Source organism: Gasterosteus aculeatus, chromosome 4, assembly GCF_964276395.1.
Source record: "Gasterosteus aculeatus chromosome 4, fGasAcu3.hap1.1, whole genome shotgun sequence".
In the NCBI taxonomy this organism is placed as follows: domain Eukaryota; kingdom Metazoa; phylum Chordata; class Actinopteri; order Perciformes; family Gasterosteidae; genus Gasterosteus; species Gasterosteus aculeatus.
Window position 1 is genome coordinate 3,624,335 of NC_135691.1, and position 13,677 is coordinate 3,638,011.

Below are 13,677 nucleotides of genomic sequence, written 5' to 3' on the forward strand. Positions count from 1 at the left end.
TTGAATTATAAAATCAGACAAGCAAGAAAGAAATAGACTTGTGTTCTCGGTCGGCTGAATTGTATTATGCTAAGTGGTCGAGCTCGGTTAAAGTCACAGCCTGTTCAAGCCGTCAGACAGAGGCTCAAACAAAGAGAGCAAGGTGGCTGATATTTACCCCATGAAGAGTAAACATTTAAAAAGTAATAATATTTCATCTACTGACTTTTCCTCTCGGGCCATCGGCGCGTTACAATATCTGAACACATGCTTGATAAATTGCTGTGAAGTGTTTCTCAATAAAAGTAAATTTTTATATAATAACTGATCTGTTACTGTAAACTTGGCTCAATCATTAGTTCAACATTTTAGGTTTTTCTACTTCTCATTCGGCTAAATACCAAGAAGTGTATTGTTCCAATTAGAATGTAACTAGCCTTAAATGACTGTTCTTGGCATGCTGGCAAACAAAGCTAAGATATTTAACACAAGCAGTCTGTCGGGGACGCCCATCACCTCCGTTATGTCACTGAGGCTTTAAATCTTGTATCGCTGCACGGCTAAATCATTTGGCGAAGGCAGATCAACGATAATCTATTTCATGCCATTCAGCAGCAACAAGGCATCAGTAACAGATAACGCTCTCACAAACAAAGCCCCCGTTTGGATTCATCTTTTCAACATTCTTATTTCATTGCTCAGATAAAAGATTTTTCCATGTGTGTAATTCTGTGGCTTTATTGCTCCTCCAACCTCAGAGGTTGAACCTCAAAGCAAGCACAACAAAGCTGAGGTTGCATTATAGAAATTTGAAATATGACTTATCACGTGAAACCCTGACACTGACTTGGCCTCAATGAGAAGGTAATTTGTGGGCAAAGAGAAGAGAAACTCCCAAAGGAGAGAAAGACTTCTGAAAAGAAATTCAAACTCGTTACTTCCAGGAATCATTTTGACCGAAAATGACCTGACATGCAGGTCAACATCTGCACTGACCAACCAGGGTCAAACATTTAGATGACATGGCTAAATGGAGCATTCTGTTTCTCCTCTATAAATAACAATGCCATTGCCTTCATTTATGCGGCGGTTGGTGGTTGTGAGCCTCTTGATGTGCATGCAGTCGTATTGATGGAAGGTAAGTTCATTCACCTCTAATTCACCATCACTCGGTTCTGTGAAATGCGCAAATTATTATTCAAACGAATTCCCATCTAATTGAATTACCTGTTTAAAAATGAAATTTTCAATTCATATGCACTCTCTGTGGTGACCAAAAATGGCATCATAGATTTTGTCTCAATCCTTGAAGATGATTTAAATATGTTTCATGTTAGCAGCAATGTTTGTATCACTTAAGCAGGATTTATCACATAAATGTCACATCCTACTGGACTAAAAACATGTGAATATAAAATGTACTCAAGTACAGGTAAGTATAATTAATTGGAGCCTTCTTCTGAATGAAGAGTTTTAAAATGGTTTTAAAACCAAGCAGGTTGGTGAGCATAGCAGTGTATTTGTTACTTTAACATTTTTTATGAATGTCTCTTCAGCAGGAAAATCTGAACATTGTTACAATGGATGTAATGGAAATTGATGACAGCATTTATATAAAAAAGAACCACGCAATGGACGGCCTCAATAGCCAAGGTACAAAATCACTCTGAATTCAAATGGTCGGACACGATATTAAGAATATTAGGCACAAAAAAAAATGTTAGCCAGGGGCTACTAAAGTATTTGTCAATTTGAAGATTTCTGGATATATTTTTCATGTAAATTCCATTTTTGCTTTGTATTACCAGTTAACAATAATTTTGAAATTTGGGTTTCCAAAAATCCATTAGGAGGAATTTATGAGAACTCACATTTTCTGAGGAGAAAGCAGCCCTTTCGATGTGCTACCGTGTGTCTGGGGTTACTGAGTGCTGTCCTGTTGGCTGGTAACATAGCGCAGTTTGTCTACTGTAAGTAAATCTATTGTTGTCACGCAAAGTACGAACGATGTGGAATGCAAACCATGTGAGAGGAATGAGCTTTTCAAAATCTAATGACCTGAGCAATTATTAAAAATGTCTTTTGCATCTCTCAGATGAGATAATCAGCCGCCCCGCTTCAGCAGAGCCGACACAGGCCAGCGGCCGGTTTCAAGGAGACCGACTGCAGGGCGGTTGTGATGCTTCAGCTGCAGAAAGACAACAGTTGGAGGCCAAACTGAGCAACCTGACTGAAGATAAAGGCCAACTGCAGCAGAGTTACTCAGCTTTGACTACTGAAAGGGATGAGTTCAAGGCCAGTTTCAGCAATCTGAGAAACAAGAGTGACCAGTTACAAGCAAGTTACAACACCTTAAAAGAAGAGCGCGATCAGTTGAAGACGAGCTATGACGACATGCAAAAGAGTCTTGAGGGGCTACAGGCGGATCACAAGAGCCTCCAAGCAACTAAAGACCAGCTACAGACCAACTACCGAACCCTGCAAAGAGAAAAGGAAGAGTTCCAGGCTTTGTCTGTTACTCTGAGAGCAAACAGAGATCAGCTACAAAGCGATTACACTTCCCTGCAGAGGAACAAGGACCAGTTACAAGCAAGTTACAACACCTTAAAAGAAGAGCGTGATCAGTTGAAGACGAGCTATGACGACATGCAAAAGGGTCTTAATGAGCTACAGGCGGATCACAAGAGCCTCCAAGCAACTAAAGACCAGCTACAGACCAACTACCAAACCCTGCAAAGAGAAAAAGAAGAGTTCCAGGCTTTGTCTGTTACTCTGAGAGCAAACAGAGATCAGCTACAAAGCAATTACTCTTCCCTGCAGAGGAACAATGACCAGTTACAAGCAAGTTACAACACCTTAAAAGAAGAGCGCGATCAGTTGAAGACGAGCTATGACGACATGCAAAAGAGTCTTGAGGGGCTACAGGCGGATCACAAGAGCCTCCAAGCAACTAAAGACCAGCTACAGACCAACTACCGAACCCTGCAAAGAGAAAAAGAAGAGTTCCAGGCTTTGTCTGTTACTCTGAGAGCAAACAGAGATCAGCTACAAGGCGATTACTCTTCCCTGAAGAGGAACAAGGACCAGTTACAAGCAAGTTACAACACCTTAAAAGAAGAGCGTGATCAGTTGAAGACGAGCTATGACGACATGCAAAAGGGTCTTAATGAGCTACAGGCGGATCACAAGAGCCTCCAAGCAACTAAAGACCAGCTACAGACCAACTACCGAACCCTGCAAAGAGAAAAGGAAGAGTTCCAGGCTTTGTCTGTTACTCTGAGAGCAAACAGAGATCAGCTACAAAGCGATTACTCTTCCCTGAAGAGGAACAAGGACCAGTTGCAAATCAGCTGCAATACACTGAGTACAAGTAAGGATGCTCTTCAGACCAAGTACAACTCCTTGACCAGAGACAAAGGTCAATTGCAATCCCGTCATAATTTCTTGCAGGGGGAAAAAGAGCAGTTACAGAACAGTTACAGAAATTTGACCCAAGTTAAAGATGAGTTAGAGAAGAAGATCAACAAAGTCAGAGGTGAGGTGATCTTTTTCATAAAAGTTTGATGATTTATTTGTTACGTTATATCAGTCTGTTTTTACCTCTTTTGTGATGTTGTTCCGCTCACGTTTCCAACTTGAAGGAAAATCCTGTGAGAACGGCTGGAGAAAGTTCGATATAAGCTGTTACTTTATTTCCACTGAGGGGAAGACGTGGATGTCAAGCAGAACAGACTGCATTTCGAAAAGAGCAGATCTGGTCATAATAGACAGCAGGGAGGAACAGGTGAGAGAAAGAAAGAATTAACTGGATGAGATCAAAATCATTTTGTTAACTCAGAAAACTGCAACTACAACTAGGGGCGCATATGACGCAAAACATCCACAGCATCTCAAGTAACGCCAGTCGATGGTCCGGTTGAAGGGCGGGGCTGCGTGCGGACCCTCCCCCGGCTCAATCCGGTGATATTTTTAACATTTCTCTCTGCATTTTTACAACATTCCAACACTGCACTGAATATAGTACATTAAAGTTTAGGGTAATTGTAATATTTAACGACACACGGATACTAAATATTAAGGGGTTCCTCTTTCTCCTATAAAAAATTAATTGTCCAAATACACCAAGTAAATAACCAGAGTTATTACACTTTTTATCATGGGTGGGCCATTTTTGGAGCAGAGGCTTAAAAACAGCCTCAGGGGGGAAAAGGTACGTTCCCGGCTTGCTCCACCGAATGGATCTCTTGGTGATTCTTTATTACTGGATTTTGTATTTGTTGCACCTTTTTGAGTTCCCCCGTCATGATGGTTGTCTTTGTTGTGGACATGTTGGTTCATGAAAATTTACTGTCTGTTTCCCTGTGTCTCCCTGCTTTTGTGTTGATCCAAAGCCACCTGGAAATGTGTTTTTCACCAAAGCAAAAATACACTAAGTGAGGAAATGTGGTGGAAAGCTTTGAATACAGTAGAAATTGGAGAGGAAGAAACATCTCTTACATTAAATAAAAAGTGAAGAACTAGGAAACAGTAAGTGAAATATTTTATTGCTTTACTCTCTGTGCTCCACTAACAGGAATTTGTCAACAGCTTAATGGCGACCAAACATTGTGCCTGGATCGGAATGACTGACAGGGATGAAGAGGGGACGTGGAAGTGGGTGGATGGGACTCCAGTCAACACAACGTAAGCTTCAAGACCGAGTACATGGACAAAAGTATCTCACAGGGTCATAATATTACAATTAGGCGTGCTTGTTCATTATTGGTATTTTAATTTACTATACTAGAAACTCTGCATTTCATTTTTTTACTCTTTATACATTTTTACTGTTGGAAATAAAGACAAATTGTGACATAATCTCTACGTTCACAGTTTGGATCAGCAGCCAAAGGTCAGAGAACTTGAGAGACAACATCTGTGTGATGTTGAAAAAACATTCATGTGTCTACTCTCAGGTACTGGGAGGCCGGCCAGCCTGACGACTGGTTTGGGAAGGAGGACTGCGGAGAAACTCGACTGTTGATAAGAGAGGAAGAGTGGAACGATGACGACTGTTCTGCTTCACACATCTACATCTGCGAACAATAAAATTACAAAGAAATACCTATTGTGTATTAATCCACAGCTGAAAATAGTCCCCAGCATACGTACACACCATTCACTCCAGTTTTAGGGACTTTTGCTACAACAATTCCAACTTTGTATTTTTTTAAAAGAAAACCTCTGTTGTACTTATTAAGAGAAATAATTTTATCATTTTATTTCTTTTTGCTTTTGAACGGAGGTTAACCTATTTGGTAGGCCAGTGACATGTCAATAACAGTAGCCCAGCCCTAAAGCATACTTTTATTAATGGTCAACTCTTTAACTCTACTGCACTAAATGAACATCATGCAGTATTGAAGGCAATTTGAAACCAGAGATTTAGACCATTAACTAATGTTTACAATGTTTACTAAGGGAATAAATCAATGGAGAAGTAAAGCTATTCTCTCATAGACTTCTATAGGACCAGAGGAGTCGCCCCCTGCTGGCCAGTAAATAGAATGCAAGTTTAAGACACTTCACTCTTAATAATTGGAGGTGCCCCCCCTGGTACTATTTCACACTATCTCAGTTGCTCTGAGCGTGTAATGAAAACGCGCCTGTGCGTTGGAGTTAATTAACAATGCATTTGGATTTGGTCGTGCATGTAGACTTTTCAGCCTTCAGTTATAAATAAATAATAAATTCCATCCTGTCTTATTTCTTCTTCCATTATTTTACTGCTCTGGATACAAAGTCCTTCAAAATATATAAGGAGTCCATTCAGTGTTAATTGCTGTGCAATGTTTCTCAGTAAAACTAAAACATGCAATAACTAATCTGTTAGTGTAACGTTTCATCTGGCACCATCATTAGGTCGACATTTTAGTTTTTCTAATACTTTTGATTTGGCTAAATACCAAGAAGCGTATTTTTCCAATCAGAATGCATTTAGCCCTATTTGATTACTCCTGGTATGCTGGCAAAGAAAGCTAAGATATTAAACACAAACAGTTGACCCGTTCAGACAGACTGCCGGGGACGCCCATCACCTCCGTTCTGGCACTGAGGCTTTATTACATTTGACGAGGGCTGATCCACAATAATCCATTTCGGTAACAAAGAACGTCATTCAGCAGCAACAAGGCATCAGTAACAGATAACGCTCTTACAAACAAAGGCCCCGTTTAGAGTAGTGAAATTATCTTCACACAATCAGACACGACAAAAAGACATTCTTATTTCATTGCTCAGATCAGATAAAAGATTTTTCCATGTGTGTAATTCTGTGGCTTTAATACTCCTCCAACCTCAGAGGTTTAGCCTCAAAGCAAGCGCAACAAAGCAGTGTTTGCATTGTAGAAATTTGAAATATGACTTAGGACATAAAAACACTGACTTGACCTCAGTGAGAAGTTAATTTGTGGGAAAAGAGAAGAGAAACTTTAGAAAGTCCGGATCCTAAAAGAGAAAATGACTTTTGAAAAGAAAAACAAACTGGTCACTTCCAGCTTGGAATCATTTGGCCGAAAATGATCTGACATGCAAGTCAAGGGACTGACCAACCAGGGTCAAACATTTAGATGACATGGCTAAAAGGAGCATCCTGTTTCTCCCCCATAAATAACGAGGCCATTACCTTCATTTATTTGGCGGTTGGTGGTTGTAAGCCTCTTGATATGCATGCAGTCGTATTGATGGAAGGTAAGTTCATTATAGATTTGGTCTCAATCCTTGTCGATGATTTAAAATGTAGATTTTTCGCATAAATGTCACATCTTACTGGACTCAACACATGTGAATAAAAAATGTACGCAAGTACGAGTAAGCTAAAATAATTACTCTCAGCCTTCTTCTGAATAATGAGTTTAAACATTTTTTAAAAGCTTCAACATTTTTAAATATGTCTCTTCAGCAGGACAATCTGAACATTATTAGAATGGATGCGATGGAAATTGATGACAGCATTTATATAAAAAAGAACTTCGCAATGGACGGCCTCGGTAGTCAAGGTACAATATCACCCTGAATTAAAATGGACGAATGTCCACAGCCAAGTGCTACTAAAGTGTTTAACAATCAAGATTTTCAAAAATAATGTTTTTCATGTAAATTCCATTTTTGCTTTGTATTAACAAAGATTTAGAAATTTGGATTTCCAAAAATCCATAAGGAGGAATTTACACTTAACTGCTTTCTTACTTTGGATTTAGTTGTTTTTCCGAGGAGAAAGCAGCCCTTTCGATGTGCTACCGTGTGTCTGGGGTTACTGAGTGCTGTCCTGTTGGCTGGTAACATAGCGCAGTTTGTCTACTGTAAGTAAATCTATTGTTGTCACGCAAAGTACGAATGATGTGGAATGCAAACCATGTGAGAGGAATGAGCTTTTCAAAAGCTAATGACCTAAGCAATTATTAAAAATGTCTTTTGCATCTCTCAGATGAGATAATCAGCCGCCCCGCTTCAGCAGAGCCGACACAGGCCAGCGGCCGGTTTCAAGGAGACCGACTGCAGGGCGGTTGTGATGCTTCAGCTGCAGAAAGACAACAGTTGGAGGCCAAACTGAGTAACCTGACTGAAGATAAAGGCCAACTGCAGCAGAGTTACTCAGCTTTGACTGCTGAAAGGGATGAGTTCAAGGCCAGTTTCAGCAATCTGAGAAACAAGAGTGACCAGTTACAAGCAAGTTACAACACCTTAAAAGAAGAGCGCGATCAGTTGAAGACGAGCTATGACGACATGCAAAAGAGTCTTAATGAGCTACAGGCGGATCACAAGACCCTTCAAGCAACTAAAGACCAGCTACAGACCAACTACCAAACCCTGCAAAGAGAAAAGGAAGAGTTCCAGGCTTTGTCTGTTACTCTGATAGCAAACAGAGATCAGCTACAAAGCGATTACTCTTCCCTGCAGAGGAACAAGGACCAGTTACAAGCAAGTTACAACACCTTAAAAGAAGAGCGCGATCAGTTGAAGACGAGCTATGACGACATGCAAAAGGGTCTTGAGGGGCTAGAGGCGGATCACAAGAGCCTCCAAGCAACTAAAGACCAGCTACAGACCAACTACCGAACCCTGCAAAGAGAAAAGGAAGAGTTCCAGGCTTTGTCTGTTACTCTGAGAGCAAACAGAGATCAGCTACAAAGCGATTACTCTTCCCTAAAGAGGAACAAGGACCAGTTGCAAATCAGCTGCAATACACTGAGTACAAGTAAGGATGCTCTTCAGACCAGGTACAACTCCTTGACCAGAGACAAAGGTCAATTGCAATCCCGTCATAATTCCTTGCAGAGGGAAAAAGAGCAGTTACAGAACAGTTACAGCAGTTTGACCAAAGTTAAAGATGAGTTAGAGAAGAAGATCAACAAAGTCAGAGGTGAGATCTTTATTATATACACATATATATATATATATATTATAGCAGTCTGTGGTATTTTTATTCTCTTTTTTGATGTTGTTTCTCTCCATGTTTCCAATTTGAAGCCAAACCCTGTCAGAGAGGCTGGAGGAAGTTTGATATGAGCTGTTACTATATTTCAACTGCGAGGGAGAGTTGGAGGTCAAGCAGAGCAAACTGCAATTCAAAAGGAGCAGATCTGGTCATCATTGACAGCAGTGAGGAACAGGTGAGAGAAAGAAAGAATTAACTGGAAGGGATCTTAACTGAGTTTACTCAGCAAACAAAACACCCACAACACCTCAAGTAACGCCACTTATTTCCCAGTGTTGGGGTTTTGTTTCGGTGGTTTCTTACTTTATAGAAGTGAGAATTTATTGTGTGATGACTAAGATTGAAGCTCCCTTTCCTGGCTCCCCTTAATGGATCCCTTGTGCTGGTAATCCTTTATGACTCGTTCCTGTATTGCATTTTTGGGATTCTTTGTTGCTCCTTTTAGGGCTCCCCCGTTATGATGGTTCTCTTTGTTGTGGACATCTTGGTTTATGAAAACTCACCGTCCGTTTCCCCCTTTCTCTTTGCTTTTGGTTCGATCCAAAGCCACCTTGAAATGTGTTTTTTTTTACCAAAGCTAAAGTACGGTAAGTGAGGAGATGTGGGGCTTTGACTCTGACAAGTGAAAATGACGTGTGCAGTGTGAAAGAAAGTGACCGGTGGAGTGTCCGAGTCAGTCAGTGGGGGACCGGCTCTGTTGTTGAGCCCGACTGCCGACGGGAAGAAACTGTTGGTGTGGCGGGAGGTCTTAGTCCTGATGGACCTCAGCCTCCTGCCAGATGGAAGGGGCACAAACGGGTTTTGTCCGGGGTGAGAGGGGTCGGCTACCATCTTTTTAGCTCGCTTCAGAGACCTGGAAGCGAACAAGTCCTGCAGGGACGGCAGATTGCAGCCAATCAGTCAGGACATTGTCTATCAAATCTGCAGTAGAACTCATTCAGCTCGTCTTCTCTCCGTGCTCCTCTGCCAGATGTTTGTGAACGAGATGATGACATCCGGGCAGAACGCCTGGATCGGTCTGACTGACAGCGCTGAAGAGGGGACGTGGACGTGGGTGGATGGGACTCCGGTCAACACCACGTAAGCTTCAATGGCCGAGTGTAGGACTAAAATGTCTCATCCCAACATGAGACGAAACAGCAATTGGCCGTTTTTCTTTTGAAACCATCCTTTCCTTGACAAAAAAAAGAACTTTGATGTTGTATTCCATTTATTTCACTGTTTATATACGTTTTTTAATTAATTTTTTACAGAACACAGTTATCAAATATTATCATGTGTTTCAACGTGGTAGTGGACTAAATAAAGTTCAAATAATACTACAAATTTTATGGAACTAATTGTGTCAAGAAATTGTTTTTGGATTAAATTTAATTTGTCTTCATCAGGTACTGGCAGGACGGCCAGCCCAACAGCTTCAAGGGGAATCAGGACTGTGGAGAAACCGTGTGGAGTTCCTCGGGGGTCGGAGAATGGAACGACGACAGCTGTTCAAATGATCAGATCTTCATCTGCGAGCAATAAGACCTGCGCTGCTTTCTCCAACATTAAATGCCTGTTGTTAGTTGCTGAATGCATCTTTTTTCAATGATATCAGACCGATGATTTATGGTAGATTAACTGTTCTACGTTAGCAGCCAACAGGACAGCACACAGTAATCCAAGAAACATCACACCTCTCGAGGGCGGCTTCATTCTCCGGAAACCCCCGAAGTCTTCCTCCTTCCTTCAAAGAGCTCGTCGGAGTCTGCGAGAGCCGGCGTTTGAAATGGCGGATGAAACTAAGTTGTATGTGCCGGACAGGCGGCGTGTCGTTAGTTATTGGGTGTAAATAGTAAGAAATCCGCCTCCCAACCAGAATCTAACTGGAGCTTTGCTGTTTAACGTGTCATTAGCTTTAGAAAGCTGATATTACAGAAAATTACGGAAAAAGGCCTATTCTATCTACATAGACTGATATATCTAAAGCAAGGAAGTGCCATCAAGATATTGAACTAAATCCAGTTTTGACTTTAATTTATAATTATTAAGTACGTATATACGTTTAAAACTAAACTAAAACTAAAAGTCAAATACGTTGTCAGCAAAGTGACATTGCTGACAACGTATTTGACTTTCTTTCTGGAGCAATAGCTCGTCTGGCAAAAACATACTGGCTCATTACAGTATAATGCTATTATGATGAAATAAACACAACTTATTATAGTCTGCTGTGTCTGAAATCACAAATCATGTCCTAATCTTCAGCAAAGTGCTTTTGTCGCAGAAATAAAACCATCGTTTTCAGAGTGGATGCAAAGTTTTTTTAATTCCTAATATTCCTTCTGAAGGCATGTATTACCTCGGCTAACGAGGCTTTCCATTCTGAGGTTGTTACCTATAAATGTGTCGTTATCAACTTCCAATTTTCTGTTTAAACATGTTTGTATATCATCATATAGCCATAATTGTTCATCTTTGATAAGTAATTAAACACTCTTTTTGAATCACTATTCATAAGTCTGTTGCTTACTTGTGCTTGACTTAACGATAATCTCCCGAATATTGAGTCGAGTCAGAGTTAATCCTGTTTAATTAATACAAAATTAATTTCTAACACAAAGTGGTTTCAGTGCTGCACGGACACAGTATTTCAATTTCAATGAGGTGATGATAATCTGCACAAGAACCTGGAGTCAAGAGTTGTATACACACCTTGGAGCTGAGATCAATACGACTGATGTGACATGTTGATGCTGCTGATTCATAAGAATCACAACGAAAATGAAAATATTGGGCCGAAAACAGGAAGCTCCTTCAAAATGATTGACGAAAATGTGACCCCGACTGGTCTGAGAAAAAAAAAAAATCTATACAAATCAACCACACGTCCTCATCCTCAGTTCAGTTCACACAGAAGAGCTGTTGCTGTTTTCCTAAGATCAGACCTGCAGTCATCCCTGGCTTCTCTTCCCTCATCGAGCAGTTGAACTGAAACATTTTGCTTACTCAGGAAACTGTAATAAGTGGGGCATGTAAAACAAAACATCCACAACGCCTGAAGTAACGCCACTTATGTTCCGGTGTTGGGTTTTGTTTCTTTGTGTTCCTGGTTCATACAATTGAGGATTTATTGTGTGACGACTAATACCACCGTAAAGTCTCCCGTACGCGTACCAGGCCAGAATCATACCAAAACCGAACTATCGGGTACTCCTCCTGAACAAATACGTGAATGACACGGCTAATAGCACGAAGAGATCCGTTGTTCAATGACGTGAGGATTGACTGTGGAAACCTACACCCAAACCCCCCCGACGCCACCACACAGCAGCGAGGTCATTTGTGAGACGTGCAAGACGGCGGATGGCCGTATTGCACTTCAAAAGCACACTGGAATAAGTTCATAATTCTTTTGAAAATATGCCAAAGGTCGGAGATATTTATGATTCATACGTTGCAACGGCTTGATGTTTTTTTACTCTCAATTTGGCATGTTTGTCCGTGAGAAATGTAAAAAAAATCCCCGGGTGCAGTGACTTTGCTGACAACGTATTTGACTTTCTTTCTGAAGCAATAGCTCGTCTTGCAAAAAGATACTTGCTCAATGCAATATTTCTCAATACAGTATTATGTGACTGAAATCACAAAAGACAAAATTGAACTGAAACCAAAAGCAAAGTGCTTTTGCTGCAAAAATCCCAAAAATAAATTTGAGTCTGGAAGCTTTTTTTAATTCCTAATATTCCTTCTGAAAGCAAGTATTCAGGGTGATAGCGTACCGTGGCTAACGCGGCTTTCCATTCTGAGGTTGTTATCTATAAAAGTGTCATTATATACAACATTTTTCTGTTGAGGAAACATGCGTGTAAATCCACATATGTATGTATATTATCATATAGCCATAATTAGTTCATCTTTAACAAGTCATTAAACACTCTTTTTGAATCACTATTCATAAGCCTGTTCATTATTTGTGCTTGACTTAATGACAATCTCCCCAATATTGAGTCAAGTTAGAGTTAATCCTGTTTAATTGCATAATACAAAATGAATTTCTAACACAAAGTGCCTTCTGTGCTACACAGTCACAGTATTTCAATTTCAATGAGGTGATGATAATCTGCACAAGCACCTGGAGTTGTATACACACCTTGGAGCTGAGATCAATATGACTGATGCGACATGTTGAAGCTGCTGGTTCATAAGAATCACAACAAAAAATGAAAATATTGGGCAGAAAACAGGAAGCTCCTTTTTGCCCATGCCATCAAAATGTTTGACAAAAATGTGACCCCGACTGGTCCGAGCAAAAAAGAAAATCTATGCAAATCAACCACACGTTCTCATCCTCAGTTCAGTTCACACACAAGAGCTGTTGATGTTTTCCAAGGACCTTCAGGCCTGGGATCCACTGGTAGGCCACCTTCCCCCTCGACATGTTGGTCCATGGCAAAATGTCCTGACGTCCAAATGGATTCTTTATTAAGGCTCCCCAAAGTCATCAGGGTCCATCCTCTGGGGACCATGACAACCAATCTAAGAGTTGTCAATCGGAATAAACCTGAATTTTAAAACCAGTATCTGGTGGGTAAATTAGTAATAAAAGAAATACGTTTAGTAACTTTATTTTTCCCAAAGGAGATAAAAAACTTAAAATACTTCTTAGTTAATCAGAAGCATCTTTATTGGTTCCAGGCAAAAATAGACCACAGAAAAAAAAAACGGCTATTCTTTGTTTCTGGACCATCACAAAGGTTATCTATGTAAAAAGAGGGGGGGGGGGGGGGGGGGCGTGAATGAGAGAACCGGTTATCGTGTTGACATGAGCCGGACCCTCGTCACACTTGATGTTTTGATTTTCACTCAGCGGGGGGGGGGGGGAGTGGCAGGCTGTCAGGGCAGCTGCTGTGCTGTACTCGAGTATTGATTCCACCCCCCCCCACGTGGAGCACTTAGGGCCTCCTCCGGCGGGTAAGAGACGCTAAGTGGTCCTCCGCCTCTGGCAGCTGGATTTGTTTGAAGCGCTTCAGGCAGATTAGATGGTGCTGAGCTCTGGATTAAGGCTCCGTGGAGGCTGATCTCGAGTCTGCAGCTACACGTACCGTCGATGTTCCTTGGTGCCTTATCAGGAAGATTAACTCTCAGTATCGCTGCAAGTTTGGAGATTAATAAAGCCTCAGAGATGGAGCGGAAAAGAAGAGAATAATACAGGTTTTCGGTTCTATATCTTGAAAGGAAAT

General features: G+C 40.9%; 2 protein-coding genes across 9 annotated transcripts; both read left to right on the plus strand.

The window, feature by feature from the left end:
- Positions 1 to 1,025: 1,025 nt before the first annotated feature.
- LOC120817010 (uncharacterized) lies at positions 1,026 to 5,082 on the plus strand. 7 transcript variants are annotated; one of them, XM_078101946.1, is made up of 8 exons: positions 1,026 to 1,117; positions 1,536 to 1,632; positions 1,830 to 1,949; positions 2,075 to 3,169; positions 3,434 to 3,514; positions 3,621 to 3,763; positions 4,553 to 4,662; positions 4,852 to 5,082. In XM_078101946.1, exons 2-8 carry the CDS (start codon positions 1,560 to 1,562, stop codon positions 5,000 to 5,002), a joined length of 1,773 nt encoding a protein of 590 aa, XP_077958072.1. In that variant the 5' UTR covers positions 1,026 to 1,117; positions 1,536 to 1,559; the 3' UTR covers positions 5,003 to 5,082. The 7 variants fall into 7 exon arrangements, 3 of the variants coding, with proteins under 3 accessions (XP_077958072.1, XP_077958069.1, XP_077958070.1); XR_013467515.1 differs by having other exon boundaries at positions 2,075 to 3,514; positions 4,567 to 4,662; positions 4,935 to 5,074; XR_013467516.1 differs by having other exon boundaries at positions 2,075 to 3,514; positions 4,567 to 4,662; positions 4,852 to 4,962.
- A 1,493-nt stretch (positions 5,083 to 6,575) lies between these two features.
- On the plus strand, positions 6,576 to 10,947 carry LOC120817951 (uncharacterized). 2 transcript variants are annotated; one of them, XM_040174642.2, is made up of 7 exons: positions 6,576 to 6,708; positions 6,920 to 7,016; positions 7,218 to 7,319; positions 7,445 to 8,380; positions 8,488 to 8,630; positions 9,426 to 9,535; positions 9,844 to 10,947. In XM_040174642.2, the coding sequence occupies exons 2-7, from the start codon at positions 6,944 to 6,946 to the stop codon at positions 9,977 to 9,979; spliced, it is 1,500 nt and encodes a 499-aa protein (XP_040030576.2). In that variant the 5' UTR covers positions 6,576 to 6,708; positions 6,920 to 6,943; the 3' UTR covers positions 9,980 to 10,947. The 2 variants fall into 2 exon arrangements, with proteins under 2 accessions (XP_040030576.2, XP_040030577.2); XM_040174643.2 differs by having other exon boundaries at positions 6,609 to 6,708; positions 6,923 to 7,016.
- Positions 10,948 to 13,677: the final 2,730 nt, after the last annotated feature.